We start from the raw sequence: 17612 nt of genomic DNA on the forward strand, positions 1-17612 counted from the left end.
AGTTTGGAAGAACAAGATCAATTTCTTCTTGAAATCCTAAGCAACACTTATTTTGAAATAAAATGAAAAACCTAAAACACCGCTTATTATGGAATGAAGGGAGTAGTGTTTTAGCTTTTCATTTTGACATAAAATAAGTGGTGTTTCACATAATCAAGAAGTTATTAATTGTTTTCTTCCAAATATACTCTTATTTAGACAAGTGAATTTTTATTTTACCAAAAAATATATTAAATATTAGTAGGTGCTATTTAATTAAGAGTAAATTAGTAAAATACTTTTCTTTTTAGAAGTGACTAAATTTCTCAAGGGACACATATGAACCGAATAGAGTATATAACAAAGTGAATTTCGTCCCAAAACTCTTGATGAGCCTAAGGGAATGAAAATTATCAACCAAGACAGATCATTTAATTTTATAATCCTTTATAAATGTATTTTAATTTTATATTTTTTATAAAAGAGTTTTATTTTTATACCAAGATATCTAAAACAACATATATAAAAATTTTACAAAATTATTTTCTTCTATTTAAGTTATAATAAATTCAATCATTTTTCCAACCGGACAATCTCATTGCTTGAATTAATGTGACTCAAATGTTGTAGCGGAAGCACCAACCAAAAGATGTGGTTCAGTAGATGAGGCTGCTCCTCCTTTACTCAGAGATTTCACATTCGAGCTCTGGGTATGAGAAAATCTTCAGTAGGCTGCTCTTCCCCAAAAATAGATCCTACGCGGCGTGAATCCGAATATAATCAGACTAAAATGCAGACACCGAATACCCAGAGGAAAATATTTATAAAAAAAAAAAAAAAAAAAAGTGTAGCGGAATATGATGCATCCGAGGTTGTACTCCTATTATACTTTTCTGAATGCCGTCGCTTTCAATCTTCCATTCCCAACAAGTCTCATCCAACTCAATTTCCCCAATCACTTTTACAGGCTACAGCTAAGCCTCTGCTCATAACCCCCTCTTTTATTTCTTCCTTCCAACAATTCTCTCTTATATTTACACAAACATAGCCAGTTCACAGTCCACCAATCAATCCTCTCTAAATACAACTACTCATTTCTCTCATTGGGATTTCCCCCTTACATATACCTGCTGACACTGACAGCCTTTCCATTACCATCTCTTCCCCTTTTCTTTCTTTATTTCCCACCTTGTATAACTGTCACCATTCTTCTACTACTACATACATACTACTACTTCCAATGAATCCAATATATACCCACCAATCAATTTTGTTTCTTTTTTCTTGGGTCTAGTCTTTTCTTCTTTTTCCATTCTATTTTGGATTTAGTGAAATCTTGATTTTTTTTTTTTTTGATCAATGTTGCTGCTGTAAAATTAGGAGCTTTACCCCATTCTTGAACTACATACTACTACTGATGAAAACAATACATACCCATCAATCAATTTTGTTTCTTTTGTCTTGGGTATAGTTCTTTTTTCCATTCTATTTTGGATCTAGGGAAATCTTGATTTTCTTTTTTTGATCAATGGATATGGAAGGTGCTACTGATGGAACTGTAAAATTAGGAGCTTTACCGATGAAGCCTGATCGGGTGTTCAATAATTTGGAACCTGAATTTACTGTTTCTTCACCAGTTACACGTCAGAAAGCTGCTGCTGCTAAACAGTTTATTGAGAATCATTACAAGAATTACCTTCAAGGATTGCAAGATCGTAAAGAAAGGTCCTTTTTTGGGTTGATATTTGTTCAATGTGTGTTTTTGGGTTGATGTTTGTTGGACCCTTTTGTTTATTTTGTTTGTTTTTGTTATTTTTAGGAGATGGGCGTTGCAGAGGAGGGCTCAAGAAGCACAAGTACCTAGTGAGGAGCAAGAAAAGATGCTTAGGAATTTGGAGAAAAGGGAGACTGAATATATGAGATTGCAGAGGCATAAAGTTGGGATTGATGACTTTGAACAATTGACTGTTATTGGTAAAGGCGCCTTTGGTGAGGTAAATTTTCCATTTACAACTCTTTAATTCTCAGATTTTCTTTGTATTTATTATTTAGAAGTTCCTCGAATTATAGTCTTGTTTGATTAGATGTATTTGTTACTTTAGAAGTGGCTCAATTTCTAGTCTTGTTTGATTAGCATAACTTGGAGTATGCATTGGTTTTCCTATAAATGATTAGGAAGACTAAAGTTTGTGCCTTTGTAAGTTTTCTCATCAAATTACCTTTGAAGAGCAAAGTGATTAGTAGTTTTAGGTTTTTGGAGGTGTGATTTGATAAGATGCTTCAATTTGTTGCACATCCTGATACTGAATATCCGTCTATCTTAGGTCGTGTCATGATTGAATTCAATGATAAAGCCATACAAAAATGCTTTTGCCTGTTTTTAATTGATCAGAATAGATCATTTTACTGGTAAAAATGAAAATCATGGAGTTATCTTCTGAAAAATCTGCATCCAACATTTCTCGATATGTTTCTCAAGGCTTACACTTGTCAATGTAGCAGAGAAGTGTCTGTCCTGCTCATAATGCCTATCTTGCAATGTTTCTTGATGCTCTTAGGGAAGATATACTACGATAACTTAATTCTTTTTAATCTAATATTTATACTGCGTCAACGAATTGGTTTTTAGCACCTGAATGTCGCTTTTCAGCAATGGTCTCTGGTTTCTTATAAACTTTATATGTTTCTCCCTTACAATGTAAAGTTTGTGAAGGAGTGGAAGTCGGTCTTTTACTATAAGCATGTCATACAAAGGAGAACTATGCTTGTGTCTGATGTGCACTTAAGATCTTTCAAAAGTTCCATTTTCAATTAGAGCGCTCTTGCCTTGCGATCGCCACATAAATGAAGCTATCAGTGCTCGTATTGGACATTGATGAAGCAGATTTCATTAGAGTTTTTTCTTAAATTATCTGGTTTGTTAATGCAGGTTAGGTTGTGTAGATTCAAAAGTACTGGAGAAATCTTTGCCATGAAGAAATTGAAGAAATCAGACATGCTTAGCCGTGGACAGGTGACAAATGGAATATAGCTACACAATTTTCTTCTGAAATGATTATGCATTAATATCAGGGCCTTGCAGAAGTTGCTTCAATAATTTCATAATCTGTTGTTAAAACTTCCGAAGATATTTGAGAAAAGAAAGATATAATCTTATAAGATATACGTTCTAAAAGCTATCATGTTTTGCTAATTATCATAGTGGAGAAACAACCGTCCTTATGAATAGTTTGCGTGGTGTGTGCTTTCTGGTAATTAAAAGAAGAATTTCAATACTGCTCTGGATAAATCCATGCTAGAAAAGAATATGAATAACAACCTTTTACTTGACTAAAGGTATAAAAAACATTTAAAGGTTACCCAATTTCCCACATTTCTCCCTCTTACTTCTTAAGAAAAATGAACCAAGCATGAGGTAGAAATTTTAGAATTTTGAGATAGAGACCATTTTTTTCTCTTTTGGGTTTAGCAATATCTTGTGCACATTGGCTATTGTCAGTTGCCACTTAATTGGACCAAAAGGCAATTTGTGAGTTCCTTGGTTAAATTCAATGTGGAAATTACTATATTCACTTTTTAATAGATGAAAGTTATACTGCTCTTTTAGGTTGAGCACGTCAGATCTGAGAGGAATTTGCTTGTGGAAGTTGATAGTCGGTGCATAGTGAAGCTCTTCTATTCTTTCCAAGACTCGGATTTCTTGTACCTTATAATGGAATATTTGCCTGGTGGTGACATTATGACCTTACTGATGAGAGAAGATGTTCTTTCTGAAGATGTCGCACGGTTCTACATTGCTGAGAGTATTTTGGCTATTCAGTCTATTCATCAGCACAATTATGTACATAGGTACTTGAACAATGCATTAAATAGCTTTCCTTTTTGTTCAGTCGTGCAATATTACGTGATTGTTTTGCTATACCCTATAGGATTGCCAGTAATACATATGTTTTGTAGCTCAAATTAATGATAATGTGTTTACTACTATTGTCAGAAAAGCTCCATGCTACTATTGATGTAAAATTTCTCTTCTGCCAAATATCATCAAGTGAAGATGTCTAAAAAAGTTTCTAATCTTCAAAGTATTTCTCATACTACGGAACTTATGTTAAACTGTACGTGCATATGGTACAAAGCTCACTTTGCAATCATCCTCCAACATGCAGCTGATTCAGAAATTATTCTGCTTTCAGGGACATAAAACCAGATAACCTTATACTGGATAGAAATGGCCACTTAAAGCTTTCAGATTTTGGCTTATGTAAACCCCTGGAAAATAAATACTCATCAATATTATTGGAAGATGAAGACCTTACTAATGCGGAGTCCATTAACGGGTCTGAAGGGCAATCTGGTGGTGATAGAGCTTCATGGCCAATGCCAAAAGAACAAATACAGCAGTGGAAACGCAACCGACGTGCCTTGGTATTCTCATAATCACATTCTAATGCTGCACTTTTCCTGATTTTCAAGATTTAACATTCTTTGATCTTGTTCCTTTTTAATTGATTAATCCATGGTCATTCTTTAATTCAATTGACCGATCGTGAAATATCTTCTACAGGCATATTCTACTGTTGGAACTCTTGATTACATGGCACCAGAAATTCTGTTGAAAAAAGGATATGGAATTGAATGTGATTGGTGGTCATTGGGGGCAATCCTGTATGAGATGCTTGTTGGGTATCCTCCCTTCTGTTCAGAGCATCCAAGAATGACTGCACGCAAGGTATGTTAACTCTTCTGTTTGTTGTTAGGTTTTACAAAATGTACTCATTTTTTGTTATATTATATTTGTTTTTGTTGTATCAGATAATTAGTTGGAGAACATGCTTGAAATTCCCAGATGAACCAAAAGTATCAGATGAGGCTAAGGATCTGATCTGTCGTTTATTGTGTGATGTTGAATCAAGATTAGGGACCGGAGGAGTGGATGAAATAAAGGTAAATATCTACTAATGAAGTAATGCCTGTGCAGAAACTATTTGCTGAAATATACCCCTTAATTCTAGAATCTTCGTTTCACTTAACGGAATGCATATAGTTGTTTGTGTATTCTTAATAAAACTTGTGACTGGGCTTTCAGGCTCATCCTTGGTTCAAAGGAATCAACTGGGACATGCTTTATGAAATGGAGGCTGCCTATAAACCTGTCGTTACCGGAGAGTTAGATACTCAAAATTTTGAGAAGTTTCCTGAGGTGATTACTTTTACAGACTACTAGGTGTATTAATTCGACTTTTACAGGAAACATCTGGAGTATTTGTTATTAAAATCACTCCGACTCTCATGACATTGTGGATTGCTAGAAACCAACTGTTTACCCTTACGATCCACAAAGCCATATATAAGCTGGATATTTTCTTCCTATCCATATCTTTCACATTCGGACCGTCTCTGTTTTCTCTACCTTTACCACAAATCATGGATAAGCACTCCACCTTTCTTTCATTTAGTAACTTCAGTATGACAATTTGACATCATTTATGAACTAGGTCCTTAGAATATTGGGCATTTCCGAGTACCATTTAATATCCATAGTCTGCTTGCGGCTTCTTATAAAAGCATGCATTTTCATTCCAATTCAGTTCATCATTTGTTCTTGCCATTCATCTACAGTAAATTTCCAATATTCCGCATCTCAGTTTTTCCATGTTTTGCTTTAGACGATACTTCATTTTAATTTTCTTGAATGTGCTAACTTTTCACTTTATATTATAGGTAGAAGATCCTTCATCAACAACACCAAGAGTTGGACCCTGGAGAAAGGTAATGATTACTTGTTGACTGTGCATACTTCATCCCCCCCACCCCCACCCTCACCCAACCCATCCACCCTACCAATCTCAGAAAAACAGAAAATCCGCCATTCAGGCTAGAATATAAAACAAGTACTGTAAACATGATTGAAGTAGTGATGCACTTAAATATTTGGAAAGTTTCTTTTGTGAGAGTATAGCTGATGAATTATGCACATCCAAGTTCCTACACAGTAGTGATTCCTATAGGTGGGGATTAAATAACTTCTGGGGATTCTCCTGTTTGCAATTTTAGCAAGTATTTTCTTAATTATTTCCTCTTCCAGGACATCCTCCTTATATTGTTCTTTACGTAAATAAGAAATAATTTGGTTAATTTTGATTCATTCCATCATGTAGATGCTGACATCAAAAGATTCCAATTTTATTGGATTTACTTTCAAGAAATCAGATATCCTCAAATCAGCTGAAACTTCAGGTGTGCTGCTGCTGCTTTAATTCTTCTATTTTTTGGCTGCATCTCGTTACTTCAACACGATGAAGAAATATACTTTGCACACACTTTTTTTGCCTGGCTCACACTGTATCTAAGAAGATTTAAGTATATAGAAGCACATGTTGGTTCAGTATTCTTCTCCACCCTTCGAATTCTTCCCAGTTTTGGCAAAAAGATATGAGTATTTATTTGCTAGGAGGTGAGGCAATTATTGTGGATCAGTTAGATAAGTGTACTCTGAAGAGGAAGGTGAATGAGACCATAGGAAAATGAACATCCCTTCATACGAAAGGAAAAGTATTCCATGATATGTTATTTGCAATATCAGTAATTGGTGCATATCAAAACCTAGAATGAGCAAAAAATAAATTGGCCATTTGTCGCCCGATTGGCTATCCCTGCAAATCTGAATTATGTCTATTAGTATTGGCATCAGACTTAAACATGTCATTGTAAAGCTTAAATAATGGACAATTTATGCAAGAAGATAATCAAACTTATCATGCCTGGTCTTCCTTGTCTAAATTGATCTCATCATTTTATCTAAACGCTTCTCGTCATAAATGCAAATTTTTGTGGAACTCTGTTTTATGTTATCTATCTGCCTATAATTTCAAACACACATCTTAATTGTGCAGGTATAGATATGAGTTCCAATGGACATTCAAGGCCTCCCTCATTAGTATCCTTATTTGGTACAGTAACCTTTCTTTCATACTAGTACATGTTTCCTGATTTTCACAATGTTGGATGAGATTGAACCACGAAAACATGATGTTAAGGACTGGTTTGACGAAATCTCCGAGTAACACATAGAAGGGCATATCAAACGAGCTTCTTTTTAATCATTATAGTGGATCTTACACAAAATAGACTTCATTATAGTGGATCAGGCTCGGAAACATTAACTTTTTTTTTTTAATTTCTATTTTTTTTTGTATGTGTAATCGGCCTAAGCAAATGCAGGATGATGATGATTTTTTGCCTGGCTTGTTGCAGGTCGGATAGACTTGCAAGATACAATAGAAGAGGACCAGAAAGGGGAACAACAGATTTTATGAGTCCAACTGCTTGTCCATTCTAACAAGAAGCGGCAAATTTCTTTTGTACAAAAAGAGAATAAACTATAAGCTTTGTGTTCTGCATGGTTTTGAGTTTTTGCCTTCTCCACTTTTAGTCTTTACTAATTCTTATTGTAAATACACTATGACATACATTCCTTGATTTCTATCCGATTGAATTAATAGGGAATTGCCAGTTTTGCTAACTACTTCAATTATGGCAAGTCGATGGTATAATAGTGTTGTTACAAGACTAATTGAGTTCATTGCTTACTGAATTACTGGAATAGGTGAACACAGTCACCTTTTTTTTATAGGAATTTTTACTTGTTGTAGCTTCTTCTAAGAGGTAATTATTGATAATAACTACCTTTTAATTTATTTATATTTAGTAGCTACAGTGATTTTGTAAATTACCATTCGTAGCTACACCAAAATACATAAAGTTAGAGTGGCTGAAGTGGTTATTGGGCGAGGCTCTCACCCTGCCCGCCTAGGTTCAAACCCGGCCGACAACATTTCTTTTCTTTCATATTTTCCTTAGCTTCTTCTCTTTGTATTTGAGTGTATTTCGTCATATGTATTTGGCTCATATTTGTATCTATATGTATTTGGCCTGGTATCTATATGTATTTGGCCTGAGTGTCTTGTATCTGAATGTATTTGGCATACAAGACATATGAGCCAAACACATATGACATATAGGGCTGGGCATAAATACCGAAAACCGAATTACCGAATCGAACCGGCTATTTCGGTATTTCGGTAATTCGGTATTCGGTACTAAAATATAAAATTTAATATTTCGATTTCGGTATTCGGTATTTACAATTATACCGTTCGGTAATTTGGTAAATATCGAATACCGAAATTAATACCAATACGTGTACAGCCTAAAGGAGTAAAGGGCTAAAACATTTCAGGTCCAGTAGTCCAGCCCAAACATTTCAAGTCCAGCAGCCCAAACATTTCAAGTCCATTCGTTTCACAATCTTTTCATATTCTGTGAATTCTTTGCCCAAACATTTCAAGTCCAGCAGCCCAAACATTTCAAGTCCATTCGTTTCACAATCTTTTCATATTCTGTGAATTCTTTATAAACTGCATAATATATTGTCATTTCATTTCACTTCTACAATACCTTCTATGTGTCAAATATTTATCATTGATCATATTGTTTCAGCCTTAAATCAATTTGATGTCCAATCTTGCGGAAAGAAAGCTAGAAATAATGTTGAAGCTATTGTTGGTTTATGGACTGTTGAAGCCTTAAATCAATTTGATGTCCAATCTTCACTTCGCAGTCTTATTTAAGCGGATCTTATTTGGTTGCCAATGCGCTTTGCTGCAAAAAAATGGTATTACCGAATACCGTACCGAATAGAAATTTGATTTACCGATTCCCGAATTATTGAACCGAAGTTTGAAAGTTCGGTATTTGGTATATACTTTCAATTATCGAATATTGAATTACCGAACCCGAACTTTAAAAATACCGAACCGAATACCGAACGCCCAGCCCTAATGACATACATTCAAACAAAGTTCAAATAACATCAAATACATATGAGATACAAATACATATGGGATACAAGACATATGAGCCAAATACATATGATTAGGGGTGTTCACGGGTTGGTTAAAAACCGATCCAAACCGAAAACCAAACCGATATTTACTTGGGTTAGGTTTGGTTTGGTTTTGAATTTTTAAAAACCGATAATATTTGATTTGGTTTGGTTTTGATTTTTTACTAAAAGCAAACAAAAGAAAAAACCGAACCGATAAATTTCATACATAATTATATATATAAAATATATTATTTTAAAAAATACTTTTAAATAATTTGTATACTTTTTAAGAAATTTTTTATTTATCTTTAATAGGCTATTGAACTTTATACCTTTAATTGATTTTAAAAAAGAAATCCATGAATTCAAACTCATGTATTCAAAGAAGCAACTATATGAGATTTACCTAGATTTATTTTTGTATTTCTTATAAACTTTATTCACTTAATTAAAATCATAAATCCTAAGACATTTTCTCCATAATGCAAGAAACTATGGCTACCACAATAAAAGGGTAATAACAGATTATAAGTTGGAAAAGGATAGAAAATTCTCTCCTAATTGTAGGAAAAAGAGAAATACCCTTAATTTTCTTAAAAACTGAAAAACCGACCCAAACCGACTACAACCAAACCGATGGATATGTATTATTTGGTTGGGTTTTAATAATTTTAAAAACCGACTAGATTGGTTTGGTTTTGGTTTTAATCCAAAACCGACTCAAACCGACCCATGAAACCCCTACATATGACATACATTCAAATAATAAAAGTCCAAATTCATGCGACATCAAATACATATGAGATACAATATAAGCCAAATACATATGACGAAAATACACTCAAAATACAATGAGAAGAAGCTAGAAAAATATGTAAGAAAAGTAATATTGTTGGCTGGATTCGAACCTGGACGGGCAAGGAGAGAGTCTCGCCCAAATACACGCGAAATACACAACTTTTGCTTAAAAGTAAGCTACGAATTGTAGTTTGGAAAATGGTAGCTACTAATGGTAAGATCCTTATGGAAGGTAGTTATATCTGTAAATATGCCTTTTTTATCTCAGAAAATTTTGTTGGAGTAAGCCTAATTCAGTCAAAGTCCAAGTAATGATAGGCCCAATTGTAAATAAGTATAATTGGCTGATGGCCCAATTGTAATTAGTGAATGTATTTTTTGCTATTTGGTCCTTACGCTCTTTCATTCTGCATGATGTATATATAGCTAGAGAACATTCTAGAGAAAGGGACTGTTGACACCCAATTTTGTCCCGCCTCTCCTCCGAAATACCTATTTACGCTTCTAATATTTTAAAAAAATTAAAAAATATATATATTTACTAGCCTTTTATCAATACCCACGTTTTATTATTCTATTACAGTTATTATTATTATTATTATTATTATTATTATTATTATTATTATTATTATTATTATTATTATTATTATTATTATTATTATTATTATTATCATCATTTTCGCTACATCTCTATCTTATGCTTACTCGTCAAATTATCATTTCGGCATTTTTGCCAGCTTACGCACACGCATCGCATTTATCTTTGCATGATTAGATAATAGTGTTTATTTACTGTGGATTTTCGACATATTATTGCATGGCCATTACAACGCCATTTTTTATCTGAGCACTAATAATTACATATTTTATATTAAGTAATATTTTAACACAAGTTATTTAAATAGGTCTTTTATTTAAATGTAGTAGCCCAATCAATCATACTATTTTCGGACCAATTCAGAACCAGTCCACATTTTATTTTTACCAGTCCATTTTAATGCCCAATCCATATTTTAATTGCCCAGCCCATTATTTTAACCCAATATTCAGCCCACTACCCGAATTTACCCGACCCGACCCGGGTTTCCATTTAACAAAGGAAACCCGTTTAGGGTTTCCCTCATGTTTTCCCCATCCCTTCCGTCGCGCCTCCCTTTCCCCCTTTCCTCTTTCTTTCCCTTCGCCCCTCATCGCCACCCCACTGCTTCTCTCTCCCACGCCTCCACCATGCCCTGTCCCCCATGCTTCTGCCACCCCCATGCTCACTGTCTTTCCACTGCATTCTGTCCCCCTACGCTCATCTCTCTCTTCTAGTAAAAACGAAAACCCTAACAATCGCCCTATAAATAATCGTTTTCGAAGTCATAAAATGAGGATTTTTTTGGATTGTTGAAACCCCCCAAGAACCTGGAGGATTTTCTGGTTCAAGAACCGATTTTTTTTTTAGTCAGGAAATTCCCCAAAACCCGAGAGGTTTTCGATTCAAAAATCCCTCAAGGAAGCTGAGTTTCTTTTCATTTCGCTGCACAAAATCCCCAAAATATTGAGCTTGTAGTAGTTGTGATAATCCAAAATATCGAGTCAAAATATTAGAATATTTGTTTTCCCGTTTTCGTCTGTCTTGTTTGTGGCTGGGAATTCAAGCATCGCAACCTCTGATTTAGTAGTCTTCGAGGTAGATATCGAAACCTTCGCCGCACTTCGCTGCACCCCAAAAAGGTCTGTAATTCCCCTTTCTTCTCACTTTTGCATTTTTGTTCTGTCTCTTTGGTTATTTGTGGTCGATTATGTATTAAGTTAGCATGTTTTATGTGTGGTTTAGTTTAGTTACTGCATGGCATGATTTAGATGTTATTAGTCTTAAATTTTATTAAGTACATGATTGGTTCTATTTCTGCCTATCGCTTTCTCAGGCATTTGCTATATTCCTATTACGATCCTGTTAGCATATTGGTTTACTTGTGTAAGTGATTAATTTGATCATATTGTGCTAGCTTGAATATCTTGTTTAGTCAGAATCGTTGAAAATGCTTATGTAGTATGTTTGATGGTTTACCTAATCCCTTTGTAACTTGTCAGTAGCTGTTTGGTATTTGGAAGCATAAAATAATCTTTAAGCATGCATATGTCTGGTTGCTAGTCAATATAGAGCTGTTATTTCAAATGATGTTTGGCTTTAGGAAGTTTAAAATTTGTTGTATGTTAAACCCTGATGATAAGTTGTGTACCAATTTGTATAAGGTTGCTTGGATCTAAAACTACGTTCATAGAGACTAAAAGACATGTAACTTGAGTTATTGAACTGACCAAGACCTTTGTAAACTCCTTTCCTTTGGTTTTAAGTTCCAGCATTCTGTATGTTTGTGTGTGTATAATATACTGTGTGTTTATAGGTGTATCAGTCTAGTCTTATTTAGTTGAGGTTTTAGGCTAATATGCTGATCAAACTATATATGATCTACTTAGTCCTCAGTATGGATTTCTGTTCAGTCTTGCTTATGTTTAGTTTATCACATCTGTTTATGCTTCGCTTAGTTAATGGTTTGATCAGGTGATTCACCTGTAGGATAGCTCAAACCCATTTTTATCTCTCTTCCTGTACTTGCATGTGTCTGTTTTCTCTGAAAGTGTCTGTCTCAAACACATTGTATGAAACTGGGAATATGTCATCCTCTCATAAAGCTATCTGAATCTTATTAAACAGGGCATTTAGTTAGTTCCCCTGTTTGTATGCACTTAACTGATTGCACTAAATACTTATGATCTTAACGTCAAGCGCTTGTCACAATGACACCCCCTTTGCCTCAACTTGTTTGCTGCTAGTGACTGCAACCATGTAATGAATAGGAAGCATCATCACTGATTAATTGAAACTTGGAAGATCCATTTGATTGAACCTATTAAAATTTACTTACCAAGTAAACTGTATGCGTGATAAGTACATTAGAGCATAGGCAGTAAGGTCTGTGTGACATATTGAAGATGTTTGAGGCCCTTCTTAAAATCATATGGTTCAGATATACACTTAATTACTGTCTTGGGTTACTTGTCTTAGTACCCTAATTCTGGGTTTCTCTCTTGAAGTGAATATATACTGATATACATAGAATATATGATTCATGAAGGCACTCGCATTCTATAAACCTCTGTTCGTGTTGTTGTTGTGCATAATATTTTCCTTAGTGCATTGTGCTTGCTTGACTGCTTTGCTGTTCCATCTCCTCATGCCTACTGTATTTTGAGATTGAATCTGGTATATTCTAAAGGACTGGTGGCTGCTGTTGTGTGGATAAACAATCGATGGCTACTTTGTCCTTGAGAAAAAAAGGGATACTAGGATTGTTGTAGTTATGAGTCAATTTACTACAGTATTCTTGGACTGCCACTTTTTTGTTATACCTGCCATAGCGGCCACTGCTTATGGCTGCTTAACAGTGTTCTTAGTTACTTCATTTTGCTGCTATCTAGCAGTTGCTTCGGGATTAAATTCACTACGTTCTTTCAAACTGAATATATCTTTCATAATGTGATCCTTGTTTGTTGTTCTTTTCCTGTCATTTGGTTTAAGAGATTTCGAAATATAAGCATGAACCGGCTTAATTTATTTCACAGCTTTGCTTTTCAATTCTGTCCAAGTTTAGCATAAAAGTCTTAGTTCTGTTTGTTTTTGAATTGGATACTTGGTCCTTTTCGTATTTGAAACATGATTTAGATGAGAATTGCTGGTTCTATTTCCCCTTCACTAGAATTAGGTTGAACTATTTTATTTCGATAATTAAGAGTCGACTCGTCATTTTTACCTATTTGCGGGTTTTGAAACAAGTTATTACATTTTCAAAGAATAGAACATCTGGTCTGACTCTTCCTTTATTAAGATTCTTTGAATTATATACTAATTCTTTTCTTTTGTTTCATGCATGAACATCGTATACGAGTCCGAGGGACTCGTTCCTCTGTCGCGTTCGATGTCGGGTTAAAACCCAACGAGATAATCTTCTCGAGTCATCCCTCATTCAATCCATCCGCAGCAAATAAGAATTCTGGGCCGAGGCCTATATAGCAAAAACAGAGCTGCAGTCCATTTGAGGCTGTATTAAAAGTTTCTGGGCCAAAGCCCAGAGGCAGAAAAGATTGCAGTAGTGGCCCAGATGGGCCAGACCCATTTGACAGCAGCCCTTTTTAAAAAAAACAGGCTGAGCCCATTTCAAATTATCTCCTCCTTTATATATTTTTTGTGCATTTAATTTGTATTGTGCGATTAACTCTTTGTTTATTTTTATTTTATTAGTTATATAAATCCTAATGATTAGTGGGTTTAGTTTTAGTAATGGGTAGTTAGTTTAAATAAAACCAATAATTAATGCCATAAGTTTCATTTTCTTCTTTCCACATTAAAATTATCTATAGAATCTATAATATTTGCTTCTAGAATAATTGATGGCATAAATTCATATTTTTGAGTTAAAGGAATCATATTTTATTATCTTAATTTCCAAAACACCACTAATACGCAAATATAAATTCAAGCATATTTTATAAATAACCCTTCAAGTTCGGAGCCAATCATGTATATTTTCAGGTATGCCTAATTAATAAGAAATGATAAAAGGATAAAGAAACTCATCATCTTTGCATTCTATTTGTAAGACAAGTCTAGATTTCCTACACTACTATACTGATATAATGTCATTTTATTTCAAGATAAGTTGGCTAGGTTTTCTCTTAAAAACTTCTATTTATATACAAATCATTATATTTTACAAGTCTCATTTTTACAATAAAATTGTTATTTTAAGCTTAACAACATTATATTTAATCTGAATTAATTAACCTAAGTTTGGTCGGATAACCGTAGTTAGCGGATTCTAAAGGATGCCTAACCCCTTCCCTTTAGGATAATATAGAGCCCTTACCTAGAATCACACTGGTTAAGCAGATTATTAACGGAGGTTTAGTTTTAACTTTACCTTAGTTAACATTTAGGTGTCCTAATTCACCGTTAAAATTAATTAGGTGGCGACTCCTTAAAACAAAACAAATAGGAATCACCAATACGTTGTACTCCTAAATTAACCCGGTTAAAATGGGGTATAACAGGGACAATAACAATTCTCATTTTCGATCTCTGCGTTTTAACATGGTATCAGAGCGGATGTTTATGATCCTCTCGTTTTGCTCTATCGATTGAGCATAACCGTGAAGATTTTTTTTCCTTTTTTTGATGTTCTGAAGTCGCGATTTGAGTTTTTTGTTGTGGTTTTCGAAGATTTTGAGCTTGTGAGCACATTGCGAAGTTCGATTTCATAGTATTCAAGACCTTGCTTCTTTGGGTTGCGAAGAAGGGCGATAATTGTTCACTATCTCAAATTTATCATTTCTAGGGTTTATTTTCGTTGATCTAGGTTTTTTTTATGAAATATTGCTAGAATCCTCGATTTTTGTTGATTTCTGTGGTAGATTTGCGAAGAAATTGTTGTATTTTTGTTGCTGAATAGTTGTGTAGAAATAATGGGGTCGAATACTCGTAATACTTCTACTGGTAATACGTCTACGTCCACTGAGGGTTTTGAAGAGTTTACTTTCTCGATTAGTCATCCTTTCTATGTACAAATAGTTGAGGAGTTCATCTAGTTTCACCTAAGTTTGATGGTACTGGTTTTGCGATTTGGCGTAGACACATGTTAACTGATCTTTCCGCTAAGAACAAATTAGGCAATGTAACTGGGAAAGTTGACACACCAGGACCTGAATCCCTTTATTTTTCCTTTTGGGAGAGATGCAATGATATGATCATTGCCTGGATTACCAACTCACTCTCCACAGACATTGCTATTAGTGTTATGGGTTTTGACACTGCCAAGGACATATGGAGTGACATAAATGAGAGATTTGGGTCTTCTAATGGGTCAAAATATATACAATTTCAAAGGGAGATTAGTAGTACTTCTCAGGGATCTTCCAATGTTGCCTCATATTTTACTAAACTTCGAAATCTTTGGGATGAGCTCAGCACAGCCCATGTAGGGCCTGTTTGTACATGTGGAGCTCTTCCCAAATTCATAGAAGAACATAAACTATTCCAGTTCCTCAGTGGTCTTAATGTGTCATATTCTACATGCAAGAGTAACATTCTCATGATGCCCCAACTTCCAAGTTTAAGCAAAACTTACTCTATGATATAGCATGATGAGAAGCAAAAGGAAAATTTTGTTCCTGTATACAGCTTCTCAAATGAATCAGCCTCATTCAATACAAGTCTTTCTTGCAACTTCATTGGTGCTTAGAACATGAATACTTCTCATGGTCCAACTACAAATAGAAACTTTTCTCAGAAAGTCCAATTTGATCCAAAAAGTTCTTACAACAACAATAGTAGGGTTAATTTTGATCCGAAGAGTTCTTATAACAACAGTAGTAGGGTTCAATTTGATCCAAAGAGAGGTTCCACCTATACTTCTTCTTTAATGTGCAAATATTGCAAGAGATACGTGCACACTATTGAGAAGTGTCGTAGGCTCCATGGCTTCCTATCAGACTTTAAATTCACGAAGAACTAGAATTCTACCTCTTGTGTTCAATCTGATGGTGATTTCCTTCCAGAATCCTCTTCTTTCAGCCCAAAACCTGGTAATGCTGGCCATGGTTTCACCCAAGATGAATACCACCACTATCTGTATCTCCAACAACTTCATTAAAATCATATAAGTGCACCTCAGGCTACAGTTGACACTGAGAACTTGGGATTTGCAAACTTTGCAGGTGTGTTCAATCATCCTGAGGTTAACTCTGTTGCTTTTCATGCTTGTGCAGTTTCTACCTTAGGTTCTAATCCTTGGATCATTGATTCTGGTGAAACTAATCACATGACACCACACAAATATTTCCTTCATAATATTATTCTTCTTGTTACCTCTTTCCTAATCACCTTACCTAATGGCTACAAAGTTAAAGTCATTTCCACTGGTTCCTTGCATCTTAGACCATACATGAGTTTACATAATGCACTTTTAGTACCTTCTTTCCATTTCAATCTAATCTCTGTCCACAAGTTGCTTCTACAATTTAACTGTAACGCAATTTTCTCAATTTCTAATTGCATCTTACAGGGCCGAAGCAATTGGAAATTGGTAAAGCTGCAAATAGATTATACTTTCTCAATTCTGATGGCATGACTTCTTCAGTTACTTCTACAATTCCTTTTAATATTTTTCTCCTAATGTTCCCATTTCTAATTCGGTCACTTGTAATAGTTATGCATCTGTTATTCCTTCTATTTCACATTGTCCTCCTTGTAATTGATCAGTTGTTAGCATCAAAGACTAGGACAGATGCCTTTTATTAGGATGAAATCTATTAGTTACTTGTCTGATAAAATTTCTTCAAAACAAACAATTTTTATGTGATATTTGCCCCAAAGCTAGGTAACAAACACTACCCTTTCATGATAGCAGCATTCATACTTCTGTCCCTTTCCAGTTAGTCCACATTGATATTTGGGGACCTTACAATACTCAAACTTATAATGATTTTAGGTATTTCCTAACTTTAGTTGATGATTTCTCCAGGATCACATGGACTCACTTCTTATCCTCTAAAAGTAATTATTTTTCTATTATTAAAGCCTTCATCCTCATGGTCAAAGTACATTTCAACACCAATGTCCATACTTTTAGGTCTGACAATGCTTATGAATTGGGGAGTAGTTCTAAAATCCAACAATACTTCTGTGATAATGGAATCCTTTATCAGACTACCATTCCTTATACCCTTTAACAAATGGGGTGGTAGAAAGGAAACATAAACATTTATTGGAAGTATCTAGGGCTCTTCTATTCTAGTCTAAACTTCATTTAAAATACTGGGGTAAGTGTGTTCTTACAACAACTTATCTCATTAATAGATTCCCTTCTGTTGTCCTATACAATCTTACACCTTTTGAAGTCCTCCA

General features: G+C 34.5%; 1 protein-coding gene across 2 annotated transcripts; it reads left to right on the forward strand.

Moving 5' to 3' along the window:
- Window positions 1-952: 952 nt before the first annotated feature.
- On the forward strand, window positions 953-7501 carry LOC132627857 (uncharacterized). 2 transcript variants are annotated; one of them, XM_060343454.1, is made up of 12 exons: window positions 956-1704; window positions 1799-1973; window positions 2909-2992; window positions 3587-3828; window positions 4173-4404; window positions 4544-4708; window positions 4792-4923; window positions 5066-5179; window positions 5701-5748; window positions 6138-6216; window positions 6873-6929; window positions 7234-7501. In XM_060343454.1, exons 1-12 carry the CDS (start codon window positions 1508-1510, stop codon window positions 7293-7295), a joined length of 1587 nt encoding a protein of 528 aa, XP_060199437.1. In that variant the 5' UTR covers window positions 956-1507; the 3' UTR covers window positions 7296-7501. The 2 variants fall into 2 exon arrangements, with proteins under 2 accessions (XP_060199438.1, XP_060199437.1); XM_060343455.1 differs by lacking the exon at window positions 5066-5179 and having other exon boundaries at window positions 953-1704.
- The last annotated feature ends 10111 nt before the right edge of the window (window positions 7502-17612 follow it).

Source organism: Lycium barbarum, chromosome 2 (assembly GCF_019175385.1).
Source record: "Lycium barbarum isolate Lr01 chromosome 2, ASM1917538v2, whole genome shotgun sequence".
Taxonomy (NCBI): Eukaryota; Viridiplantae; Streptophyta; class Magnoliopsida; order Solanales; family Solanaceae; genus Lycium; species Lycium barbarum.

Coding starts and splice junctions, on each gene's coding strand:
- LOC132627857 (XM_060343454.1), top strand. CDS start 1,508: ATGGATATGGAAGGTGCTACTGATGGAACTGTAAAATTAGGAGCTTTA. Junction 2,993..3,586: donor ACATGCTTAGCCGTGGACAG/GTGACAAATGGA, acceptor CTGCTCTTTTAG/GTTGAGCACGTCAGATCTGA. Junction 4,924..5,065: donor GAGGAGTGGATGAAATAAAG/GTAAATATCTAC, acceptor CTGGGCTTTCAG/GCTCATCCTTGGTTCAAAGG.